Source organism: Ambystoma mexicanum, chromosome 5p, assembly GCF_040938575.1.
Source record: "Ambystoma mexicanum isolate Mex_15411 chromosome 5p, UKY_AmexF1_1, whole genome shotgun sequence".
NCBI classification, from domain to species: Eukaryota; Metazoa; Chordata; class Amphibia; order Caudata; family Ambystomatidae; genus Ambystoma; species Ambystoma mexicanum.
In genome coordinates, this window is record NC_090930.1 from 725,972,160 (window position 1) to 725,999,688 (window position 27,529).

Consider the following 27,529-nt stretch of genomic DNA (forward strand, 5'->3'; position numbering starts at 1 on the left):
GCATTGGGAATTTGAACCCCGTGTCTGGCGCATCCTTTCGTGTATGGTTATTGCCTTGTTTCCATATCGCGAGGGACCCCTAGGGGCCCCTTTCAAGATGGTGCCCGAATAGGTACCCTCCTCCACTTGCCCCATCGTATACGTTGTAACGGAGTAAAGGCGGAGAACGGCGAGGACGGGACGATCGAGCTGGGATCAAGAGGTGTACGGGGGGCCCTGTAGAAGTGAGGAGAGAATACTTCCGCAGATCTGCACACATCTGATCCCTGATCGATGTACCGGGCCAGAGGGCAAAGGAGGCGAGGGTCCCGAAACGAGGCAGAAGCCAGAGAAGCGCAGACACGACGTTGGGAGAGGTTGTGTCAGGACAGGCGACTTGTTGTATCAGGTGAGTCATTCCCCGATTCAAAGAGAAACCTGATTTTTGGTAGAGTGTTGATTTTGCAAATTCAAACATCCAAGTTAAGGATAGTTAAGGGGAAGGTTAAAAACATGCCTGGAGTACTGTCCACTTTAGCGGGGCTTTTCCGCTGCAGTAGACAGTCCTTGGAAAATGGCCAAAGTGCATCGCCTGGGGGAACGCCGGCTTATGACATGTATGCAAAATATGGTGAGGGTGCGATAATATTTTGTGAAATTTGGCATAAGCAAACTAGAAAGCAACAGGACCATCAGTGGCCAATTAATGGTAGCTTTGAGATTGCGAGGATAGATAACCTAGAAAGGGTGCTGATTAGGAAAAAAAGCGCGACCCGCAGCTTTTGAGACTGTCAAATATTGGAGGTGGGAAGCAATGCTCCGACTTAGGAGTAGAGAGAAGGATGCGCGTAGGCACAAATCGAAGCTTGAGTTAGCAGAAGAAGAGGAGGAGGAGTGGACGGCAAGTTTAAGACGGGAAGGGAGACGTGAGCAAATGAACATAGAAGGAATATACCCGCAGCGGGAACTACACATAGCAGACAAATTAATGGAACATTTGCTAACCCATACGGGTCGAGGCCCAAAACCAGGATCGAAACCAAACATGCCAGTAGTAACTGCGCAGGCCCAACCAGTAGCTCTCATACTGGGAGAGTGGGAGAGTGGAAAAAGATACTTGGGAATTTACTGCCACAACGATTGTTAGATTTGAATAAGTTAGCACGCAGTGAGCAAAGAGATGAGGATGTAAGAAAACATGTGTACAAACTCATTGAACTGAAAAATGAAAAAGAAGATAGATATGCTGAAATGTTTGCTACACCTGAATATAGTCAGGAGTGTATTAAGGAAGGTAGGAAGGAGGCGTTGAGGTTGTATATGCAAAAATCGTGGCCGACAGTTTTTCCAGGTGGTGCAAAGCATTCGCCGGCACTGGGACAAATAGGTGATAAACAAAGATTGCAGGCATGGGTGGGGGAAACAATGCGATGGATGTCAGTGAAGGAAGTAAGTGAGATATGTAATGGGTACCCATTGGAGATGAGAAAAAAAGCGATGCGAACGATAGTAGGAGTGTTACTGCAGCAGGTATTTGGATACAATAGAGGTAGAGGAAATGCACAAGGCAGGGGAAATTTGAATAATATGCACGGGGTGTCATTGGGATTAAATCAATGTGCGTACTGTAAAGAGGAAGGACAATGGCGAGCGCAATGCCCGCACCTACAGAATAGAGGTGGGTTTGGCCAGAGAAGGCCTCAGAGGACATCAGGGGTCAAATGGCCCAAGCAGAAATAGCATGCAGCAGCAACAGGGATATACCAATGGAGGTAATCAAAACCAATCCTATGGTCAAAACCAAGCTCAACAGAACTAGGCATTGAACCAAAGTGTTCCGAACCAAAATCAGGGCGGGCAGGGCCAACGGAGAAATGATCAGAGTGGAGGACACCGAGGGGGAAATGGGAATATTTTTGATACACAGCCAAACACGTATTATAGCAGCAGCAGTGACTACACGTCGGACGATGTGTTATTTTCGCAATATGACAGCCCACGGCAGGGGTCGGAACCAGTGTCTATTCCCGTGAATCAGAAAGGACCCTACGTAGAAATGAGAGTCGGGAATAAGGAGCACCGTTTCCTTGTAGATACAGGGGCACAGAAGTGTTCGATAGACCACCACTTGGTTCCGGAGATCCCACTTCCGGGGCAAAAGAATGTTTCTGTAGGGTTCGCAGGTACACCAGTAATTAAACCTATGTCCGAAGCTGTCCCAATTACAATAGGACCATTTACGGAACAGTGTCCATTTCTTCTGACAGAAAATTGTGGGGAGAACTTGCTAGGATTAAACTTGTTGAGAAAATTGGGGGCAGTTATACATTGTACGGCAGATGGGGTGTTCCTCACGATTTGGCCTCACGATGCACCGGTGACGGAATTTATGTCAAAAGCGTTACCAGAAGAGCTAAGTAGAGTACCAACCTGTCTGTGGGCAATGCATGATAACGATGTAGGATGCTTGAAAATAGAGCCAGCAAAAATAACTTTGAAAGAAGGTGTTACATTACCACAAATTCCCCAGTATAACATTTCTGTTGAAGGTGAGAAGGGATTAAAGAGTATTGTTACTGACCTGGTGAGATTGGGGGTGGTTGAAGAAATTGCAGGTAGCACGTGAAACAGCCCAATTCTTCCAGTTTACAAGAAAGGAGGGAATGAAGTGCCATATCGTTTCATAATTGATCTGCGTGCATTGAACAAAGTGGTAGACCCGCAATTCCCTTTGGTCCCAGATGTCACAACAATACTGACAATGATACCGGCCACTGCAGAATACTTTAGTGTAGTTGATTTGAAGAACGCGTTCTTTAGCATTCCAGTGGATAAAAGCAGTAGATATCTGTTCGCGTTCACTCTAGTGGGTCGATCATTCACATTCACATGCATTCCACAAGGATACGCAGAAAGCCCGAGTATTTACAGCAGAGCGCTAAAAGAGCAGCTAGACATGCTAGAATTACCCGAAGGTTGCGTACTCTTGCAGTACATAGATAACTTGTTACTAGCTGCTGACACAAAAGAGATCTGCAAAGAAAGTACTATATTACTATTGACACACCTAGCGACCCATGGTCACAAGGCAAGTTTGAAGAAATTCCAGTATAATCAAAAGGAGGTGTCTTATTTGGGTTACCTACTTTCGAAAGAAGGGAGAAGATTAACACCAGAACGCATAGAAAGTATTTCTAGTATGCCTTTTCCAAAAACTCAAAAAGGAGTGAGAGCTGTAATAGGCATGGCCTCTTATTGTCGGCAGTGGATCAGTAATTTTGCGTTGATTGTGAAGCCGATGATAAAAATTAACTAAAAAGGATGCAGTGATGCCTTTACAGAGGGATGAGGAATGTCAGAAAGCGTTTGAGCAATTGAAAGCTGCATTGTGTGCTGCGCCAGTTTTAGGCACTCCTAACTATAAAAAGATCTTCAAACTATTTGTGAGTGAGAGTGAAGGATGTGCATTGGCGGTTTTGACACAGGAACAAGGTGGAAGAAATAGGCCGTGCGGCTATTATTCTTCCGCGCTGGACCCTGTAGCGTGCGCACTACCACAATGTTTGCGATCTGTTGCAGTGGCTGCTGCGTCAGTGAAACAAACAGAAGGAATGGTATTGGGGCATACTTTAATTCTGATGGTGCCACATGCCATAGACGTTCTATTAAACAGAACACAGACGCAACACCTCACCTCTGCTAGACTAACAAGATATGAGCTCATCTTGTTTGCGCACCCCACATCCAAATTATGAGGTGTAGCGCATTGAGTCCTGCAGAAGTAATGCCACTGCCCATAGCAGAAATTGGTGACAACGAATCACCACCCCATGATTGTTTAATGGTCACTGAAGAAGAACCAAAGGGAAGAGTTGACTTGAGCGACATCCCACAGAAAGAGCCAGATGGGGAGTTGTTTTGTGACGGCTCTTGTTTTAAATTACCTGATGGCACATCAACGGCCGCATATGCAATTACTACCCTAGAGAGTGTTGTAGAAAGCAGAAGAATCCCCTACAATTCGGCACAAGCCGCAGAAATAATAGCACTGACCCAAGCCTGTGAACTCTCTGAGAATTTGAACGTGAATATTTATACTGACAGCCAGTACGCCTTTGGCGTGGTTCATAACTTTGGCCGACTCTGGGCTGAGAGGGGCTTCTTGACATCACATGGGGCCAGGATTCAGAATGGCCCTTTAATTGTACGATTGTTGTCTGCACTCACGTTTCCAAAGCGCCTAGCTATAGTAAAATGCGAGGCGCATAAAAAAGTAACATGTAAAGTGGGAGAGGGAAACGCATTTGCAGACAGGATTGCGAAACAAACAGCCACTGATTTGAGTACTAGAATGATGACAGTACAAACGGAGGAAATACCTTGTATGATGGAGAATGGAGTTGCCACAGTCAAAGAAATGCAGGCTGAGGCCACGACCGAAGAGAATCAGGGGTGGGCTGAGGGCTCTGCTGAGTTAGATTTGGAAGGATGTTGGGTGGACAAAGAGACCAAGAACTGGATGTTGCCAAATTGTTACGTAACCGCAATGGTTACAATGGCGCATAGCCCTACCCACATTTGCGCGAAGAAAATGGTACAGCATTTATCCACAGTATGGAAAAATGAGCACATAAAAAAGAATGCAGAAAGGCTAGTGCAGAATTGTTTTAAGTGCCTGCAACACAATATAGGGAAGGGAACCGTGACTCCAGTAGGTAGTTTTGGCCCACCCTCTATGCCATTCGAGGTGATCCATTTTGATTGCATAGAAATGGAAAGGTGCCAGAACTACAAATATGTGTTAGTGGTGATTTGTGCATTCAGCAAGTGGGTGGAGGCATATCCTTTAAAAGACTGTACTGCCATGTCAACGGCAAAAGTAATGTTGAAAGAGTATTTCTCCCGGTTCGGGCTACCCCGTGTCCTGTGGTCAGATAACGGCCCACACTTTGTGGGCGCAGTGGTACTACAGATCTGTGCAGGTCTACAGATAAAAAATTCCACAGTTCCAGGCATCCGAGTTCCGCCAGACCTGTTGAGAGACATAACGGTATCTTAAAGTCAAAGATAGCTACAATCTGTGCTGGGAGCAAGTTGAGTTGGGTGGATGCATTACCCCTAGCGCTATTGTGCATGCACACGTCTGTGCAGGCTAAAACTGGGCTCTCCCCCTATGAAATTATAATGGGGAGACTGGCAAATGTATGGTGCGCACCGCAGCCCAAAAGATTGTGAGGTCGAGCATCCTGTGTTAAGCACGTACTGTGGCCTTTTAATGCAGAAGTTGCGTTTGATTCATCAGCAGGTGCAGGAGGCGTTACCAGTGCGATACACCGGACCGGGGCACGCGCTGGGGCGTGCAAGCTGGGTCCTGATTAAGAACTTTGAGCGGAAGACAGCATTAGCACCCAGGTGGCGCGGCCCCTACCAAGTACTTTTGGCGACGCAGACGGTCATTCGAGTGGACGGTCGCAAGGCATGGATCCATGCGACACATGCCAAAAGATTCCCAGGACTGCTGACAACTTCCGACGACCAGAGAAAGGAAATGGTCTCGGAAACAAAAGAAACTGTTGCCAGTCCACTGCCACAGCATCAGCCTGAGCGAGAAGTGAAAGTTGAAACAAAGCCTAAGCGAGAAGTGAAACTCGAAACAGAGCCTGAGGAGGCTGCCAGGAAGGGGAAAGGGCGAAAAGTGCCCCAACGTTGCTCAGCAGAAACAACATCACTGCCGAGCGACACAAACTCTGCATTGCAAACACCAGCAGAAACAACGCGTGTACCCCTTTGGCGCCCGCCAGTCTCTGCAAACGCACCAGAGCCAAAGAAAGAAACTACATCATTGCCAAGGCGCTCATCGCTACCCATCATTGTGCCGCAGGCTGACACTGAGCCTGATACTGGAAGTGCAACGGCACTATTCACGGATCATACAATACCAGGAGTGAAACGGTATAATTTGCGGCCTCGACAGGCAAAGTGATCCACAGATCTTTTGGTGTTTTTCTTTTGCCTTTGGTTCCACTCACGGACGGAGTAGGAGCCAGGGGCGTAGAGGAGAGAAGTGTGAGAGTTGTGCAAGTCGGACAATTCAAGACTCACGGCTCCTCGGTGCGCTTATAATAGAGTACATGTGTCCTAAGACAGAGCGGGACAAGAACTGTTCAGAAATCGTCTGAGCAGTGGGAGAAAGAACAACTAATCTTGCTCGGAGGGGATAAGTGATCTAGGCTGTGAAAGGGTTGGCAGAATTGAACTGTGACATTTTTTATTGAACTTTTGGCATCAAGAACGAGAGACATTGGCGACGAACTTTGCCAGCAAGAAGAAGGACGATGAAGAACAAATCAAGACCGGTTTCAGCCTCCTCCTGCACCCCTGCTGAAAAAATGATAGTTTTAGAGACTGTAAATTTAGGGGAAAAGCATGATAAAAGGAATAAGGTACTGATTTGGACATTGGTCCTGTGTTCTCTAAGTATGGTAGTACCAAAAATAATAGCTATTACACTATGGTTCCTGGAGTCCGCGCACCCATTAGAAACACTTTTGCCTAAAGCAGCTACTGAAAGCCCGGTTCATGTAATCACTGGTACTTTGTCCCCAATGGAAGAAAGACATAGAGAAGGATATGGCAACAATACATTGTTGCTCATCATGAACATGACCCATGCGGTTTAAAAAAAAAAAGATTGCTGGGTGTGTGCCCATTTACCACAGCACGGTGGGAAAGGGATAGGCTGGTATGTACAACCGTTACCATTGGTTTATTCATGTGAAGTATCGTTGAGTGCAATGTTCTTTGGGAAATGGAATAAGAGTAATACGGGTCAGCTAGATGAGACCAATATGAATGAATTTGAGGAAGTGATCATGAGACCTGTGGGTTGTTCCATATTCCACAAAGCTCGCATGTTTACACCAGATCCCATGAGGAAGAATACACGAAAGACAACAAGACTAGATAGATTAGATAGGCAGAATAGACCGACCCCGCCAGCAGAAGAAACATCAGTAATGACATTTCGAATGAGGGATGAATGGAATAAAGATGCTGTGCCCCCCTGCCTATACAGTGGATCACAGCCCCAAAACTGCTCCCCTATGTTTAAAGAAAAAAGGTTCCTATAAAGTAAGAACGTTTAGCAGCTGCCTGAACACAGTGGTTTTAAAGCACAAAATAGAACCCGTGTACATAGGGGACCCTGTTTACTTTATATTTGGGGAAAAAGCATATCCATGGATACCTAGCAACTGGGGAGGTACATGCTACCTAGGTCTACTGTTTCCAGGAGTGTTCCTCTTGGAAACAGCAGAAGTAGCCAGACGAACAAAAGGTAGAACTCAAAGGAGTAGTGAAGATGGAATGATAGCAATGGATGTAGCCAAATCGTTTATACCATTCTTGGCCCAAATAGAAAATTCCTATAATATAAGAAAACAGTCTAGAATATTAAAAAATACAATAGATTCAACAACGGATATTTTATTCAATATGATGTTAGAAGAGAAAGGAATAAGACTAATGGCACTACAAAACAGGATGGCTCTCGATATAATATTAGTTGATCGTGGGGGAGTTTGCAAACTCGTAAAAACTGCATGCTGTTTGTTTATAGATGATTACTCCCCTACGATATTTAAAGCAATCCGAAAATTACATGTCCTAAGTTCCACACTCTCCACTGAAGAAAGGGGTTGGGGATAGGATCCTGGTTTTGGGGACCATTGCGGTCCTAGGGATGGAAGTTAATTTCGATACTAATGGTGGTACTTGGTATAATCATAACATGTTGCTGTTGCATACAATGCCTACCAATAGTTTGCACTGAGATAACTGAGGGATGTACTAAGGGATGTATGCACATGATGTCGAGAGGAAAACAAACGCATGGCCGAAATAATAGAGACACTGATGAAACGAAAACAATAAAACAATTCATGGCTATAGACATTAATGATGAAGATGATGCTTGTGATAGCATGAAAGGTTCAGACATAGATACACCAGACTTATCATCATCAGAGGAGGATACAATGAATGAATAAGACGTTTGGCATACGGCCAAAAGGAGGGTTTGTCAATCTGGAAAAGTGAATACCCTTCATTTGAATGATAGACTTATCTTGATGGCCGAAGGCCAACTGTTTTATGCACAGAATTATAGAAATACAGACTGCTATGCTTGACCAACAAGCGGCCATTTTAAACGTAGAAAGAATCGGCATTTTGCTTGTTAACCATTGCTCATTGCTTTCTATCTAAACTACTTTGCAGCTTGCAATTCTTGCGAATTCTGCTTACTCTGCTCAACTGTTAACATTGTTGTCTGAATATGAAAGGGCAAGGCCGCGGGACTGAGGAGTTTGTTGAAACTCCTCGTGAGTAGCCCAGAAAGGAATGCCCACGCTCCCTCTCTGTAGCCTTGAGGGAGAGCTGCAGGGCATTTAATTATTTCACAGCTGCCAGCCAGTCTCGTACTGTGGTAGAATGTTAGAATAAAGCAGCTAAAGGCTTGAATTATGCTCCTCTTACGGCCCCCCTTCACAAAACCCTTTAGAGCGTGTCAGCTCCCAGGACACGAATAGCACCTCATTGATAGCAAAGCTTGGAATGTGGCTCTTCCCCCGTGTGCAGCTTGCTTTCAAGAACAGAAGCACTGTGTTCTGTTCAACAACTAGAAGATGCCTTCGCACTTTCTAAATTGCACATTGTTACTAGAATAGACATCGAAAGTGTCATAATTGTCATACTCGTCGGAAATGTCCATCATCATCCCGAGTTCAAAGAAACTTAATAAAAGGGGGGTGTTAAACATGTCATAGCTGATTGTATGATATGCATTTTGTATATATGTAACTGATGTATGTAATTCTCTCTCTTGCGTCCCTCGAGGTCTAGAAAATACACGTTGCGGGGTGTGAGACCACAGTTGGCCAATTGGGACTATTTTTGCTTGCAATAAACCCTAGCATTGGGAATTTGAACCTAGTGTCTGGCGCATCCTTTCGTGTATGGTTATTGCCTTGTTTCCATATCGCGAGGGACCCCTAGGGGCCCCTTTCATTAACAGGCAATTTTCTGTCCCCTTTTTTAAAAATAGGGATAACAATGGCTTTCCGCCAACTATCTGGAATAATACCCGTTTCCCATATACCAGTAAAAAGTTGGAGAAAAAGGGCTGCCCATTTTTTAGGGGTTTGTTTGATAACCATATTAGCCAACCCATCCCGTCCCGAGGCTCGCAAGGATTTCATTTTTTAGATGACTTTAAGGATATCAATAATATCAAAGGGAAGATTATATGTTCCATATGGATTTCTACAGGTAGGAATGGCAGAGATGTGACTTATCTTGAAGAAGAGATTGGAGATATAGTGCATCCAAAAGTCATGTCCCACGTCATTATTTTCTTTGTTGTCATCCTCCATCAAAAATTGGCGATATAAGTACCAACATTTTTTTGAGTCGTGAGTTTTACATATTTTATACATGTACCTCAATATGCATTATTGGTATTATATTTGTAATCCTTTAACCAATTTTTGTAATGTGTCTTAATATTACTAGATCTCTTACTTCTCTCTTCATCATCCAAGTCACATAACTCCTTAAATTCCCGAATATCCTGCTTCATTTCTTTTTTCCTCTCCTGTATTAATTGATCAAATTTGTGAGTATGTTTTTTGACCATTTTTGTTTTTCAAAATAATTTTACCATTTGTTCTTTGTATCAAACCCAACAAATTAGTGATCATATTGAGGCCATTGATGGCAATATCCTGACCATCCAGGATAAGACAGTCAAACAGGCTGTGAAATGAAGTTTTTATCAGACCAAATAATCCTGTTTCCACCCGCCGTAAATTGTAGATCCATCATTTTAACTACTTCCCAACTCTGTATTCTTTGGCCATTAGTAAATTTTCCTCTTAGGGCTGTGTGATCACTCAGAGGAGTAGCTACATGTTCGAACGAAATACTGGAGTTACTTAGACTTTTGTTTACAAACATGTAGTCAAGACGGTACCCAACCTTCCCATTTGTCCAGGTTTTCCCAATACATGACCCTTGTTAGGTTCCAAATAGTTTAACCCCCAGTTAGCAATTTAAACCATCGGACACCTTGTAAGATTTGGAGATTTTTCCTCCCTGCCAAACAATCCTGTAGTCCCACTGATAAAATAATCAGCGTTTCAATATTCAATAGCATTCAATATTATTGGGTACTAAATGTAAAGCGTGTTCGTTCATACCTAGATCTCCCTGAAGGCCCAACTGTATTTTAGAAAAAATATTGTCTCTTTTAACCCAAAGTTGCAGTCTTGCCAGGATAGCTTTGCCTAAAATCTTAAATTCTCAGTCGATAAGAGAAATGGGACTTTGTACCTGGATTTTCTCTCGAGTCTTTCTTGAATATAGAAAATATAACTTCATGTTTCCAAGACTCCAGGAACCTTTACTTCTCCAGCATAATATTAATATGTTTCATTAGCAATGGGGCCCAGAGGGTACCAAGGCTTCTGAAAAGATGAGCAGGAATTCCTTCAGGCTCGGTACTTCGATTTAAAGCTGGTTTGCATATAGCTATTAATATTTCGTTCACATGAAATCATAGTATTGAGCCAGGAATGTCTCTGTGTAATGTTCACCTGTCATAAGCTTGTTCTGATTTGTGTTTTCTACACAAAATATAGTTAAGGAAAATGAGAAACCCACACACAATTTTGGACATTGGTTTAAATTTTATTTTATTTATGCATGAAATTAATGCAATAATTCACTAATTCCCAAAATCTTTAATTGATTTGTGAAGCTGCATCCTTCAGTTGTTTTTTACTTTCCGTGTGGAAATGACCTCTTTGTAGGTCACACGTGCTTTTCAATATTTGATCTTTTTGTATTGGGGTCTTGCAGCAATAATAATATCGATAATTGCCAATCTACATTTGCCATCACACCACCCCTTTTTGGCCCAGACTTGGTGGAGCATTGTTTAAAAAAAGAAGAAATCTGCTTCATCATGCTGTCCTAGACAACCAAGGCTGCCCCCTGATTAGCATCCACTTCCATATAGATTAGAGTTTGTATTTAATTATCCATTCCTCGACAGCCAGTTCCCAAATGGAGCCAGTCTAATCTGTTGTCTTGTTGATGATAGCGGGACTCTTTCAATATGATTCCAGTTCCTACCACCTGGACATTTTCAATTACTTTTCTTAGGACAATTAGATGGTGGTCGCTATACAATTCTGACATTATTCTAAGTCAATAACTGACATTTATTCATGGATATGCAAAAATAATCAACTGTGGAGACGCCTTGTTGAACCTTAAAGCCATAGTTTCCTGGCATGTCTGTAGAAAGCCTGCCATTTACACTACAAAGGCCCCATTACTTTAGCCACGACTTGACTTTCTAGCCTTTTCCACATATTCTATATTTCCACATTTTATAGGTTGAAAAATATCTGTGCACTCTTCAATCTCGTCAGAGATGGCATTCCGCTCATTCCCTATCTTGATGACCACCAATTGCTCACCAAGGGATGTTTTCATTATTACTACAAATAGTGTGTCAGTGTTTAGTTTCAAATCAATTATTGTACTAGTTCTACTGTTTTCGGAGCTAATGTGCAAAAGCAAAGACAAATATCCTCGATTTCAAATGTTGCATTTTGAATGAATTTTGAAGGAAGCAAACTTTCACTTTCATTTGCAGATTCGAATGCAAGCGCAAGGCAGTTTAGTGCAAGGCGGCATGATCTGCAACTTCATAAATATCTACCAGCAGGAAGGAACGCGTGGACTGTGGAGGGTAAGAAATCATGGTTGTGTATGTATCAATTACATATTTGTTTCCTGAGCGAAGCCCTTTTACAGTTGCAGATGTGCCGGTATAGTTGGACAGTAGCAGAGGTCGAGGTGAGCAGGAACTGAGTTGTACAACTTACATTTTTTAAAGTTTATACTTCCACTACTTTTTATTAGCTTATTCATAGTTCCAGAACTTTTATTTTTGCCGTTAAAGCATACCCTTTCCTTTTATTTAATATACATCTTTAAGCCAAATGCTTCCATTAAGGTCCATTTGAGCAGGAAAGTAATGCACAAGACCTTGTTCTGTTTTCTCGCTCCTGTGTGATGTGGTCTTAAGGGAACGCCTGCTCTATCCTGGGAAGTATGCTATACAAGTGAAGAAGCACATATTCACCACATTTTGTATAATTTCTGTTCTTAAAAGCCAGAAGATCCTTGATGGCCGAAATAAATAGCTTTTTTCTTGTTCTCTATATTTTCTTTGTATTAATGTTGGCCACCATGCCATATTTTGTTGACACAACATGTAAAACACTTACTGCTGGACCCCTTACAGGTTATTGTCAACATCACTGAAAGCATACCTCTGAGCCGGTACACAGCAAAAGGTTGCATTTTTGTGCTGAATTAAAAAGTTTCAACCATTTCTACCTTCCTTGAATGCTGTTATTGTACCAGTAGCAAAGACTGAAAGAGAAGATTTCTGTCAATAAATGGAGAAATAGGCATCCATTAAGAAGATCTCTTCTAACCTGCTTTAAGAATAATTCCCAGAGGATGCAGAACACTTCCTGGTTTGGGAAAACAAGTGACAAGTGTTTACTCAGCAACATCTCTGATTCGTAGAGTATGAGCCAAAAACGCACCATCACTTGGAGAAAACAAATATGAAGCAATGCAAAAGTACGATGGACCCTAGCAGGTGATGATATGATATGATATGATATGGTATTTGTAACGCGCCTATACACAAGTGTTTCAAGGCGCGACGAGGCAGGGAGGGAGGGAAACAAGGGGAAGACAGACAAACGATCCTACTAGGCCAGGTGTCATTCAGATCGCGCAAGTGCAGAGGTAAGGGGAAAAGGAGAAAGTGCAGGGGGAGGAGGTGGGGGGGAAAGTGCAGTACAAGGTAAGTAGCGTAAAAAACAAAATAATAATAAATAAAAAGGGCCAGCTGGTGGCAAGTGCGAGGTAAGTGCAGAGCAAGTGCTGGGAAGGGGGCTGTAGGGATACAGTGACAGTCCCACAGTGCAGGGGGAGCCAGGGAGGCAGTGCAGGTGGAGAGTGGCTGGGCCCTGGACCGAGGTCGCTGAGAGTGGCCCAGATGCAGGTTTAGTGCAGAATTCAGTGGGGAGTTAAGCAGGTTTAGCAGGGGAGAGGGAGAGAGAAGGCAGAAGCAAAGAGGAAGGTTTTGAGGTGCTTCCGGAACCGGAGATGGTTCTCCTCAAGTTTCAGGGAGGCAGGAAGGCTGTTCCAGAGGGAGGCCCCTGCTGCGGAGAGAGATCAGCTGCCCCCATAAATATCAGTTTAGTGGTGAGACAAGGCTGTCGATTGGCCCCTACCCTTTTCTCCATTTGTATCAATAAGCTTATCGATAGACTTGTGAAAATACATTGTGCGCCAAGGTTGGCACAGGATAAGAGCCCCCTCCTGGCCTTTGCCAACTACTCTATATTTGATCTCCATGACTCCCCTGGGCCTGGAAAAACAAGTGGCAGCATTTCATAAAGGTGTAAATTGAGTGGCTTAACAATCAATATCGATAAAACTAAAGTGATGGTATTGCACCCGTCTCATAAAAAACTACCAAGACTGTGCATTACTATTTAGGGCCATCTAAATTGACTTGACTATTTAGGTACTAGATTCTCAAGCACTGGTAGCTGGTCGGCCCAACAGAAAAATCCTCAGTTTGGAGAGAGCCAGTAACGCTGTCCTCAAATTTCCTCAGACTCATGGGAATGGCGCCCTTTTAGGAGCATTGCAGCTTTACAACATGCAGGTAAGGTCCACTGCAGTGTATAATTCTGAAATCTGGGGATTTGTCAAATCGGCCTGATTCCAAGTAGTTGAAAGCAGCCAGTTCTGTTATTCAGACAGGTTTTGGTAAACCCTTGGCATTTTTGAAAACTAAGTATAAATATCTTTCCCACTCATTCTCAATTCTTTCTCTGAGGGAGCCATTAAAGTCGTATTTCTAATTTGTGAGCTGAAAGACTTTACAGTGCTTGAACCAACATTGCTTCGTTGGAGTTTCGACAAGTGTTCCTTCATGAAAAGCTTTGTTGAAGTGTTGCAGTCGCTGATTTGTGCCAATTTAGTCTGTTTAATTTGTATGTATAGTCTAAAGCTCTTACGGTTTCATTACCGATTCAACTACCGTTGTCCATAACACAAGAGAATACATGTGCTGCAAACGAAGGCATATTGTTTTTCTAGACAGCATTTCTGTCCATGTTATTGGCCACATTCCTTTCCATTAGCCCTTATTCTCACTCCGAACCCTTGAGAATGGTTAAGGAGCTGGGCGTGGCCACCACCCTTTTTAATGCCCCAATTGGGCCAATTTCTGTTTCTCTTTGAAAATCATAACTTTTTTCAGTTCTGCCTGACCCAGAGTACACTGGTGGGACACAGTGAATCTATTGGAGGTCCAGGATATTCCCTGTTTGTCTACCTGATGAAAATGTGATCCTGTTGCGAATATGGAGGAATTCTGGGCTTGAAAGGCATCGTTGGAAAGAGCATTGTTGTACTGTACATAGACTGTAACCCAGGCAGAACAGGTGGGGGCAACTACCAAGGATTGGCTTAGAAGGCAGTGCCTGTACTGATGGCCATCACAAGACAGTGTAGGTTTTAGGCAAGATTTTTCTCTTTACATCTTTCCCTTATTGGCTTCAATTGGACCATGACCAAATTTTATTATTAGATGAGACCCCACCCATCTGGGATTCCCATTTCATTTGGGTTGCACTGGGTAGTCCTTCAAGCCTCTCTTTATTTTTCAAATTATTTACATTGCAACACAATCCACATGAAGTGGAGTGCTACAGGGACACCTTGGGCCTCATTACGAGTCCTGCGGTAGCCGTGCCGGAGAAACAGGCAGGCTACCGCCGGACCCAAAATACCATTCCGCCTCCGTGATTGCCGGAATCACTGGGCCATTACTACCCCGGTGACCTGATAATTCCGGAGGCGGAATTCTGTAAATCCCCATTCCCATGGAGTCCTACAGGACTCCATGGGGATGGGGACAATGGAAACACTGGTTCCGTCTATGACGGAGCCAGTGTTTCCATTTCCGTTTGTAGGCGGGGGGCGTTACTCCCGCCAGGTGTGACCTCCCGCCTGCAGAACTTGGAATCAGCCACTTCGGAAACAACGGTGGCAGCGGTTTTACCGCCACCGTTGGTTCCGGACCGGCAGGGTCGTAATGAGGATGTGTGTGTCCTATTTTCTTAACAACATTCTGGTTGCTTTTGTGGTGCATACAGAACTAGCTGCTGGCAAGGACGTGTCCCCCTCACTTCTTTTCCCAGATACATTATCATGCACACTTTTATTTTTATTACCACAATTATACCTTGTAAAGTACGATATACATGGAATGACTGTTTATTTATTTTATTCATTTTAATTTTTGTAATGCGCCAACATGCCCGCGGGCCTCAGGGCGCACACAGAACAAAACAGGACGAACATAACGGACAAGAATGCAGAAGGATAGAGGAGTCAGAGGAATTATTCCAAGTTGAAGTGAGTCTTTATAGCACGTTTGAACAGGGTATAGCTTTGGATCTGCCATATCCTTGCTGGAAGTGTGTTCCAAAGAAGGGGACCCTGAGCATCAAGGGTAGTACCCCCAATTTTGGCTGTCCTGAATTTAGGATGTTTGAGAATGATCGCAGAGGAAGAGCGAAGGTTCCTCACATTAGGTTTGGTGCTAATGTGGGATGACAGATAGATGGGGCAGCTTAGACTGAGGCATTTGTGGGTCATGGTAAGCATCTTATGTGTTATGCGGTGTTTGACAGGAAGCCAGTGGAGTTTTTTCCTGAAGGTGGAAATGTGTGTGCGACGAGACTGATTGAAAATGTTACGCACAGCATTATTCTGCGCCACTTGTAGAGATTGGATATTAGAGACTGAGGTGCCTGCCAAGAGACTGTTACAATAGTCCAATCTTGAATTAACCAGGGCAGTGGACAAAAGAGCACAGTTCTCTTCTGAGATGAATGGTAGAATATATCTTATTCTCTTGTTTATGAGACCACAGCTAGATTTAATGCTGGAAACATGGGATTTCATGGAGAGTTCTTCATCAAGAACTACTCCTAATGTCTTAACTTTCTTTTGAACGATAATGGTATTGTTGGCTATGTGGAAACTGTTGTAGTTAGAATCAAGTTTCGCTCGAGTGTTTTTAGATGCCACGATAAGGAGTTCGGTTTTTTTATCGTTCAGGGCAAGAGAATTGCAGGCCATCCAATCTTGTATGGCTTTGTATATTTTGTTGATGGTTTCCGTGTCACTGCTATATGAGCCACTCAACTGTGTAACAACCTGCGTACCATCGGCGTAATTTGTATATTGCACTCCTAATTTGTTCAAGAGGTCAAGAAGGGGCCGTATGTAAAGATTGAAGAGCAGCGGCGACAGACAGGAGCCCTGTGGAACTCCACAAGTCTGAGAGATTGGAGAAGATTGATGATCACCAAAGCAAACCCTTACCATTCTGGGACCCAGAAAGGAAGCAATCCATTTGGATGCAATCGCAGAGCAGTTGGCGACCTCTCCTTTAACAAGCACTGTACTTGTGCTAAGTTGGTTTTTGGCCATCTTCCTGTCATTTCAGGTCAGGGATTTCAAAATATGGGCATGCGCTTTCACAGGAGTCATGCACAGAGCTCCCCGTCAGTGTTTTGTCTGCCTGGACTGGTTCGAACTGGGAATTGGGACTGTCTGCTCCCAATCCGCATACCATCCAGGATGTGCTGCTTTGTTGCTGGGCAGATTGTGGAGTAGTTGACTCCACACAATTTGGCAGCCTCTACCTGTTTGAATGTTTCAAGTGTTGCTGATGGCTTGAATAATTCCACAAACCAAGGGAACACATTTAAAGAATTTTTATTTTGAAGACTGCAATTGGTCCAACTAAGGGGTGTGTCTGACTTGTTCCTCGACCGTTGGACTCCCACTACCCTAGCCCAGGCGTCCCTGTTCCCTGAGTTGCAACTAGAGATCTGTAACTGCTACTGTCTAAGCTATCCTATCTTGTGGTAAGGTACTAAAGGCCGAAGCCTTATTTACCTCCCTACAGGAGTTTCTAAAGATTCCCTGCTCCCTTGTTGCTCCACAATGTGATAAATTGTGTCCAAGATGGTGGCGGTCCCCTCAAGCACTCTTTATTCCACTCCTCCTCTCACACTTAAGATATTGTCCCTCATTTCTCTATCCCTGTTTTCCTTCTACTCTCTTCTTCTCCTCACCTCTCTCCCCCATTCTGCCTTCTCCTACTGCTCTCTCCTGTTCCCCTCCCCCTCACCCGTTCTCCTCCGGTCTTTTCATGCTCCCCCTTCTATGCACTCCTTCCTTTCTTCAACCTCCCCCTGTGCACCAGTCTGCTCTCCCTTTCACTATCACTTCTGCTGTCTTTCACTCAGTCGCTCTGTCCAATCTCTATATCTCTTCTCTCACTCACTCCTATCTCTCACAACCATCCTTTCTACCACACACTCTCGCAAACAGTTTCAACCTTTCACATTTGGTACCACTCTCTTGTACATTCGATACATCGCATTCACTTGTGTCCAAAATGCCGCTCTACCGTCCTCCTTCAGCCTGGTCTCTCGGGCCCACCACCACCACACCTATGGTCTCCCTGAACACCTTTCACTCTAGGTTATGCAGGCTTATGTGCCTTGTGCACATACATCCTGTAAATTCTGCCTTTCCTTGACTTCACCTTTGTTGTCTTATGTGACCCTTCTACATCTCCTTTCCCTTGTTGAAATTCTAATTTGAATGTTTATGAACAAAGTGAAGATGTGAGTTTTCAGCTGTAATCGCAAACATCTCTTAAGTGCTGCAAACTTTCTACCATACCTAACATTTGTGTTCTGTCAGTCACCTGTGTGCTGTTGTTTACTTCTTTCACAGGGTGTTGTTCCGACAGCACAGAGGGCAGCAATAGTTGTTGGAGTGGAACTTCCTGTGTATGACATCACAAAGAAGCATTTAATCATGTCTGGACTGATGGGAGATACAGTCCTCACACATTTCATGTATGTAATTGTAATATCATGAATGGCATCTCCAGTTTCTATTTGCATGCAAAGAAACATTGGATTTGAAGAGCTGCTGGAACAGGGGAGGGTCCTCCAGACTTGCATTTAGAGAGGAATTGTCCACGTCCAATGCCAGTTTAGCATCTCCTTTGTACAACCCATTCAGTTGCTTCCATCTCCACAGTGATGGCCTAGCAGTGCTGCATTCATTACAACGATTTTCCTGCTTTCTCTCTACACTTGTTTCCAATGTCTCGTTTAGCAGTGTTTTAAGTGCAGGAACCATTACACGTTTTACAAATTGAATAGTTCATAGAATGATTAAAAGGTTTATTTCAAAATATTTTGAAAGATGGCGGCCATGCAAGTGATTTATGATTTAAAGGATGGAGGTTTTTTTCTATTGAGCCTTTGCGCTCAAGTTTTGCAGCGTCCCCACAGTTTTCAAATTAATGCAAACAATTGTGAGGTACACATTTGTTCGTGTCTAAACTTAGGTTGCACACTTTATTTCATATATTTTTTCTTTCAGGTATTCCAAACAAATTAAATCACTTTGTGCTTATTTGATTTTTGTTTCACAAGTATCACTATTACATAAGTTCATTCATTTCGTGTAATTATTTGTGACCTAAATTGTGACTTTTCTGGTGATTGGTGCGAAAATCCTTGGTTAATATACAAATAACATTTGTACCAACATTTCTCTGCACATGCTGCTGTTTCGCCCCTACTTGGGCTTTCTCAAGGCACGTTCTTTACTAATGTTGTGTGTCAATCTTGTGTTTAAATTTGACATTTCTGTGCATACATTTCGAATTTGGTGACACACATCAAAAATACATAGGTTGGTAGACACATATATTTGGTTGTTTCCATTTTTTCCTTGTTCCTTTTCTTTTCAAGTATGAAAACTTCAGTGGTTCTTAGTTCAAGGTGATCCACTGATGTATAAGGGGTCCGTATTCATAAGGTCTGTGTTCTCTGGTTTCTCGTGGAGTGTTCTCACATCAGGCAAAATTGCCGGCCCTGATGGGTGCTGCGGTCCTTCTCTGATCCCATGTTCGGATCTGCCCTTCCTTTCACTTCCTTGATATTACTCACCCAAAGCACAAAATGATTTATGATTTAGCATTAAGAATGAGATGCTGTTGATGTGTACCGATAGGGAGTGTTGGTGCCTTTCATGTAAGAGCATACTTGTTCTTCTCGTCCTTGAATTAATTGTGTATTTATCACAGAATGCTTCTAACATTGATTCTCCTAAATTATTATATAGTATGCAAATATATGCATTTATAAAAAATAATTCTAAGTAACATTTTTCCCCTCAATGGCTCTGTTACCAGCATTATTTAGCACGTTAAATGGCCAGTTTTCTCCCCGCCTCTCACACACTTTGTCCACAACAGTAATCTGTGCATGGAACCCCAGACAAGGCCTTACTAGTTGTGTACTGTGGTAACCCAGCATCCGTTTGTCTATTGGTTGCAATTTCTCCCAAGCATCCCCCTTAACATTTGAATATTCCTTACTCACTTTGAAGTAATCTATTTGATACCTGCAAGTTTCTTCCTTTATTTGGTGGCCATTAAGAACGCCTACCAGTCTTGTACTGCAAGCATTTCTTTTTGCTACATTAAATCGTGGCTGTCACACTTTTCTAGCTTTTTTTATCAGGATTCAGGCCGATTTTTGTCTCTTGCTCTGTTATACAGCTTCTGTCAGACCTTCATGTCATCTACATTGATGGATTCCATACCTACTAAAATCTCATTAGTTACATCTATGAATTAATTGAATGGTGCATTAGCAAAAACTGATTCAGACCCATTTTTCAGAAGTCTTGGATGTTTACCACTTGCAAATTAATAAACCGGTCAGGTGATCCCAATCCTTCACTGCTTGCCTAGTCCCCACCTTTGTCCAGTCGCCTTGAAACGTTCCTGAGGTCTAAGAAGATCGTATCAATTGTTCTGATGGAGCTGATTCCATGGTCACCCATTCAAGCAGCTTTGTGCGTTTTATTTGGCCTTGCTTTTCCCTTCGGAGGCCATGCTGCTGTCAAGACCATCAGTCTCTGGCTATTTTAAATGTTGTTTAAACTGAGCCCTCCATTTTAAAAATCTTTTTTATGCTCTCCTAAACTGATAATGATCCAAAGTCTTTTGTAGGAACAACTTTTAAGATATTGTATATTGTTTTAAAAGCACGTATGATAAACATAAAGTATAAAGAGACTGATAAGCCATATATTTTCCACCCAAATATGTAGCTTCTTAACTGAGGTTGCATTGTGAAAAACGTTTCTACCAATGTGTCGTTTGCAGTTCTAGTTTTTCCTGTGGCCTCGCTGGAGCAATTGCGTCAAATCCTATTGATGTTGTGCGGACTCGGATAATGAACCAGAGGATAATAGTGGGCACGAGGGATCTATACAAGGGTACATTGGATGGTCTTCTCAAGGTAAGCAATAATTAAATAAGGCTCTTATTCCACAGGGTGGCATCTATTTTTCTTGGTGAAAACATGTGATCTCTGAATTTCCTCACCTCCTCCCATCCCCGTAAAAGTTTCCTTTCGGAATTGTATTGCATGCCACTTTTCTCTGCTATTCCTACATTTACAAGAGATGTACTGAATTTGGTTACTTTGCATATTATCTCATCAAATGGCATGTGTTCCTCATTCCTCACACGTGGTATGATTTTGGAAACCTGTACATGTTTGACATTGATTTGTTCTGGTAGTCCTCCGGTAATGTAGTCAACAGTGTTTATTTCCTCTTTGACATTTGGTTTGAACAATCGTAATGATTAGTTTGCCTGTCAAAATGGCCTCATAGCATGCAATACCACTTCTCCAAATGTCAGGACAGGATGCCTACCTTTCAGAAATGTTTCACAGGTTGGACTTCCCAGACAAGGAAGTCATTGCCTCAACTTGTATCAAAAATGGTAACTGAAATCGATGATGGCAAGGTGCTATTTCTGCCGTTTTGGTGTGTCTTAAAAAAAGTGACCCTACCTATGAGGAGTATTGTTATTCGTGGAAAGGGGGCTGGGCTAGCTGGAGCCAAAGATGCCTTTCTCTGATCTTTTCCTTTCGCTCCCTTCTCTGTCTGCTTGAGTGTCATCAGGCATTTGACAGTCCTCCAGGCAAGTAGAGCAAGAGTGGAGATTACCATTGATGCCAGTTTCCTTGAAAGTAACCTACACATTGGTTTTCCAGCAGTGTCTCCATCTTTCCCCCTCCAACCTGCAGATAAATGAAATTTTGCACAGCGAGGCACGCAGTGGCAAGCCTTAAGTCATAATCGTCGAGCAGCAAGGTTGCAAAGTAACACACTAGTGTGCAGTGATAGAGATTCCGAAGACTTTGGAGTGGAGCCCACCATGGAACGGACCCTTCATGGGACTGACCTAGGTTGTGGGGGCCTATCGTGTGCGGCGATGGAGTCAGAGAGGACTTTTTACACCTCTAGAATCTGTGGATGGGCTCTTCATGTTGGCATTGTATGATGCACACATTCCAGGCTTACAACACAGATTCATGCAGCTTCTGTAGCAACTGAAGGCTGGTGCAGCATTTTTATGGTGGTAAGTGAGCTTCCACACTCAGAGCTATTTTCGGGAAGCGACTACCTTGGCCTTTGCGGTCCTGAGACAGCACTGCAAAGTGAAGATGAAGGGACAATCGTAAGATGCAAGACCACCTACGAGGTATCCTGGAGAGGGATTAACGGAGTGAGGGAGGTGGGTATTAATGGAATCCATGGCGCTCCTACATTCCAATTTTGAATTTGAAGACCAGCAATGTTAGATGCCCATCAGCGCTGTTCGAGACGAAGCAGGTAGTCATTGCTGGTAGAGTGATTTGAAACAAGGTGGAGGGCAACTTGGAGCGACAAGGAGGCATCAAAGGTGCACACTATAATAAGCATTCCTTTTCTTGAAGCTAAGGTGGAGGTGCTAGATAACTTGGGTCACCACTTGAGAGTCGAGGGTACCTTCTTCTGTTTCCTCTGTTTATCTATGTTCTGCGATAAAATCTGTTTTGATGGTTTTGGACAGAGACACCATTGGATTAAAACACCTCTAATCTCCGCCCTAGCTAACCTCCCATCCCTTCGCCTCCCCATAAAATGGGTCTATGCACATCGGCCCAAGGACTGAAAAGGCAGCATGTTTGGGGCAGTACAGCTTTGGGTGTACTCTGTTCCACCAAGTTCATAGACCAGAGCCTACATCTGGAAATTAAGCACAGGGAGGTTCACTACATAAAGTGATAGATTTGATCGTTTCCTGACGTGAGTCAAGAGACATTGGCCCTCATTAGAAGTTTGTTGGTAGCCTTGCCGTTAAAACCGGCAGGCTGTCGCCAAGCGTCTGAAAAGTTTCTGGCGCCTGCGAATGGGCAATTACAGGGTCATTAAGGCCCTGCCAGACCCGGTAATTGCCCTTTCGCGGGCGCCGGAACGGAATGCTCCCCATTCCCATTGAGCCCTCTAGGGCTCAATCGGAATGGGCAGGTGGGATGCACCGGCACCATTATAAATGGTGCCGGTGCATCCGACATGCACTGCTTGCGGGAGCCGTTATGGCCGCCCTGGCGGCCGCAACGGCACCCGCCAGCAGAACTCGTAGTTTGCCGGTCCGGGAACTACAGTACCGGCATGCTTACTGGTACCATAGTTCCCAGACCTGCAAACCTACGAGGCCCACTGTCTACAAAGAGGGCACTCCTGGAAGTCGATAAAGATATTAACCTTATCTGAGTGGGAGCCATACTCTGTTTTCCTGTTAAACCTAAGGTGGAGCAGTAAAGGCAGCCAAAGCTTATTTCGGATGGCCTTCAGCCCGAGAAAACATGTGCTTTGGGCTTGGCAATATGGACCGGCCTGAATGGCGATATACAATATGTAGCTCAATATTGTTTGTGGGTTAAATGCTCAGTTGTAAGCCACCAACTACATGTGATGTGCCACAAACACCTTTTATTTATTTATAAGACATTGATCAGAATAAAGTGCAAATACAGGATTCCTCTTCCTGTTTGAGAATACACACGATGTAAATATCAAAATGTAAATAAATTGTAGCCTATGTAATAATACATTTATTTGTATATATCTCGATGTTAACGATCGTGTCTCATCCTATATCGATTTTGATGATATATATCGATATAGCTCCTAAACTCGACATATTGCCGTGCCCTACTTGTTGCGGTTGAGTCTGTATTTGTAGTTTCATTGACTTTTGTTGCATGTTCAGAATCCAGTTGGTGGGGGAGGGCTTCACATCTACAGCTGAACATTTTAGGGGAAAGTCTTCCCTGTGGGCAGGGAGGCAGAAAGCTTGGGAAGTTGATTTTTGCAGAGGCGGCTACTGAGGTCTGTGCAGCCACTAACCTTAACGCGGGGCAACGCAAGGCTTAACACCAGATAGGGGGAGATATGCTGACACAAAGGTGCTCTTAGTCCACACACCTATCCATAGAAAATATACACATTAGGTTACACATATATAAAAACCTCTTTTATATAAGCAAGTTCTTTAGCAACAGAAATCGCAGTATAAAAATGGCTAGTCTATTTTAAAAACAGTGAGTGTTAATTAAGACACTCCACATCGCTATTCGAAAATGTAAGTCCACTATCTAAGTATATGCATGCTACATATCGTGACCAGGGACGGGCTTGATGGGGCGGAGGGGGGGGGGGCTTGAACAAAGGGAATAGGTATAAAAACTGTTAAAATATCTAATGCCTATGCAAGAACAGTACAATGTCATTAACGACTCAACACACTTTTTACTATATTTTAGGTCCACTGTCTGGTTGTGGGCACACAAGATAGAGACCATGAGGTGGTGGGGAGGAAGGGAATCTGACATAACTCATTTAAAATAGTAATTCAGGGATGCCTGGTGCTAACACCAACATTCTCACAGTATTTGTAGTTCTTTCGGACCTAATATTGGAAAAATACAAATGTGCCCAACACAGTTAATGAATTGGGTGGGAGGCAATTCATAAAAACAGCCAGAGGCCACTAAAGGATGAGATACATTTTCGCAAGAATTACACTTCATCGTAAAGTAGTGTCACCAAATTTAAAAAGGCATTCAAAGTCCCAGGTAAATGCTAAAATTCCAGCCTTAGGCCTAAAACTCCATAAAACCAAACTGAATGCAGAAAACAGAGGCTGGAAACTACCCCCAACGTCACTTTAAAAGAGTTCTTGGTGAGTAGAAAGTTCTCATAGAAATCAATGGGACAAAGCCGGTATTCAATCCATCTGTATGGAGAAAAGGCAGGTAAATTCCAGTTCTAACCCACGGGTGCTGATTTAGTGGCAAACAGCCCCTGTGGGCCAGATGAAATGCAAAGGAAGAGATCCAGTGTTCGATTTGAAAACCGGGAGTCCCAGAAGAAGATGCAGCATGGTAGGAAAAGCCCCAGAGGAAATTAATGGGAAAATGTGGTTAAGAATGGCCTGCAAATAGTCTTGCCCCTGACCCACAGGGACCCTCGGGGGTAAGTATCTCAAATAACACACCACGCCAGGACCCAGGGTGTAAGTACGTGCATTGTTTTCTTCCGGAAAGTCGATTCCAGGAAAGTTAAACTACCTCATAAGTACAGGGCTTTTTTTCTAGGTGCAGTTTACAGGATCAGTCTCCCAAGCACTTGCACCCTGGCCCAACGATGACCCTAACAATAAAAAAAATAAGAAGTGGCATTCCCAAGAGGGACCCCTTCAAGTCGGAAGCAAAAGCAGCGGCAAGGAAGACTGTAGGATGGTGAAGGAATCCATCAAAGTAGGATCCAGCTGCCTGAAGGAAGGCTGCCCAGCAACAGAAGATAGTCCCAAGAAGATTATTATGGTGGTGCCCACCGAGGCCAGCCCATAAGAGCAGATGTGGTGGGATGTGCTGGAGCATTATCACCCTTCCAGGTTACGGCAGTGACCAGCGTTAGGCAAAGTTTGAATGCAGTACCCTCTGGGAACACTACAAACAACTATGACTACAGGTATAGGCAACCCAACCTTTGGTATAATCCTGTACTACACAGTGTTGAGCAGCCAGGCTTATCTCAAGGGGGGGAATGTGAGGTGTAGTGGAGTTACATAAAGATTCACAGTTACAGGTATTCAAATAAACTCTTACACTCAAGGTTTCTTGCATAAACAATTAATAATGTATCAGTCAGTTACAAAGCTTTCTTTAGAAGGGAGCAATATACTAGTATACTAGTACTAGTAACATACAAATACACTTCAATACTGTACACTTTGAGTTTCTGAATCAGACAAGACACTTTTCGGGATGGCCCCCAGACACAACCTACACCCACAGGCGACTTCAATGACAAGGGTGCAGAGGACATTAATCTCTTACTGTTGGCATTCAGAACACTCTTAAAATTTTGGTAAAAGGCAAGGGTTATTAGAACACAAGAAATAACAAATATTCATAAGCAGGGCAAATACTTTCAGATAGCACTTAGAACAGCCATTATTCAAATAGGCTAAGCCAGAGTCAATGGGCAAACGTCTTTGTGTAGGATGCAGCACTTCAGGTAAGTAAATGGAAAAGTATTTGCACAAGTTCATAGGAGTCTTTGATAAAAAAGAATCAAATGTAGGGCCACACGCCGATTAGACTTGTGAGTTGTGGAAGTTACAAGCACTTCTACAGTAAGAGGTAAGTTCTATTAGACTTGTGTGACAGTACCTTGGTAAAGAAGAAAAGATGCAGCTGATGAATTCTGATCCTGTGCAGCTCTGCAGATCTCACTGTTCCTGGGCCTCAGTCATGGGGACAAGAGGGAGAACAGTCAGCCAGCCAATCACCACAGAGTGCATTTGGGTCTCCTAGGAGACTAAGCACAGGGAGTTTTGGGCACCTCCCTCACTTCCTGCCTACCCCAGACACTCAGGCGCCAGAGGCGGGTTTCTCTCAGAAGCCCTGCCAAAGGCGAAATGAACAAAGAGGCCAAACGAGGCCAAACCTGGTTTGGTGCGTAGAGAAACTCTCTAGAAGGACCTTCCCGCAAAGACCTGGCAAAAAAAGAGCAGGCACCATTTTAGCAAAGATGGCTGTACGCCATTTTGAAAAAGATGGCTTCCGCGTATACTTTACCGGAGCCGCGACCTGTCACGGTAAATGCAAACCAAGGTAGTTCAAAACTAATCCACTGCCACCAGCCAGTCAATTGAGGAAAGGGTAACATAAAAAATGTTACATGAGCATTTAGACACAGGGGATACTAAGTAACCCCTCCAGCACTCTATTGAGAGATAGGGTGTGCTGGGTCTCGCAAGTACAATGCTCAATTTCGCTTTACTGCTCTGGGAAACAGTAGTTGATCCCAGAGAAGGTATTTCAACCTTGGGAAGTCTGGAAGACTTCTCTGTGCCACTGCACTAAAGGTTTTTTGGGACACAATTGGAAAAGATGATGCCTATGGAGTTGGTTCGACTCCATAACCAAAAGAAACACAGTGTATAAAATCACATTAAAATACATGAGAGAGTGGGAAAAAAGGGTCTCACTCTCTACAGGTAAAACAATCAAGTCCTCAAAATCTAGCAAAGTTTCCGGGGGTCTCTACGGTGGAGGGAATTAACAAATTTTTGAGAATTCTCCCTAACAACCAGCACCAAGGTGGGACCGCCACGGTGCGAAACTTGCAGAAAAAGGTCATGAAGACAGTGCCAGGACAAGAGCGCCTGGCCCAGCACACAAGGGGAGCCATCAGGAGGACTCAGAAAGCTCAGCAGCAGAAAACCCAAACCAGAGCAATTCCCAGTAGTCTAGATGCACCCAATATTGCCAAATCTGGTACTTAGCAATAACAGCAATGGTGAGAAATCCCCCAGCACTTAAACCTGATTTTCAGAAAATTCCAGTAACCGAGTGGGCCTAGGAATAGGGTTTCTCTTAAATACTGCCACTCAAAGGGGCTGGCCAAAACCAGCCCACCAATCTTATCAAGGGGCAAATGACCAGGAGTCAAGACCATTCTTGTCAGCCCCTAAATGTGCCACTTAACACAAACCACTTGTACATGATGTGATATGGACAGCCCAGGGACAGAGACTGGTCTAAACCAGTAGACACCAATATGGATGCTGCCTTGCTGTGCTTAGAAAGAGTCCATGTACGCAGAGTGGTCACTTTAGTTCTGCCTCGTGGTAGCCCAGAGAAACGAAGGTCCTAAAACAAAATAGACCAAAATACAACTTTAAAAGTTATATTGGTATCCCAGTGTCTACCAAAATGGTACATTGGGCTACCAATGCTGTGGATCGGCTTGCACCCTTGTTGACAAAATAACATCTGCCACCAGCCTTCTCCTAAAACCAATGTAGAATGATATAATCACACTAGGTAATAAATGGGGTGTCAAGAATCATCCCTGG

The 27,529-nt window shown here is 43.6% G+C and overlaps 1 protein-coding gene across 7 annotated transcripts in view; it reads left to right on the top strand.

Annotated features, from left to right (window-relative positions):
- SLC25A14 (solute carrier family 25 member 14) overlaps positions 1–27,529 on the top strand; it is a 534,240-nt gene that overhangs the window by 437,386 nt on the left and 69,325 nt on the right. For all 7 annotated transcript variants that reach the window (XM_069613100.1, XM_069613102.1, XM_069613103.1 and 4 more), the window contains 3 exons: positions 11,702–11,797; positions 17,968–18,092; positions 20,426–20,561. In XM_069613100.1, the coding sequence (XP_069469201.1) occupies positions 11,702–11,797; positions 17,968–18,092; positions 20,426–20,561 (357 nt within the window). The remainder of the gene's footprint in view (positions 1–11,701; positions 11,798–17,967; positions 18,093–20,425; positions 20,562–27,529) is intronic.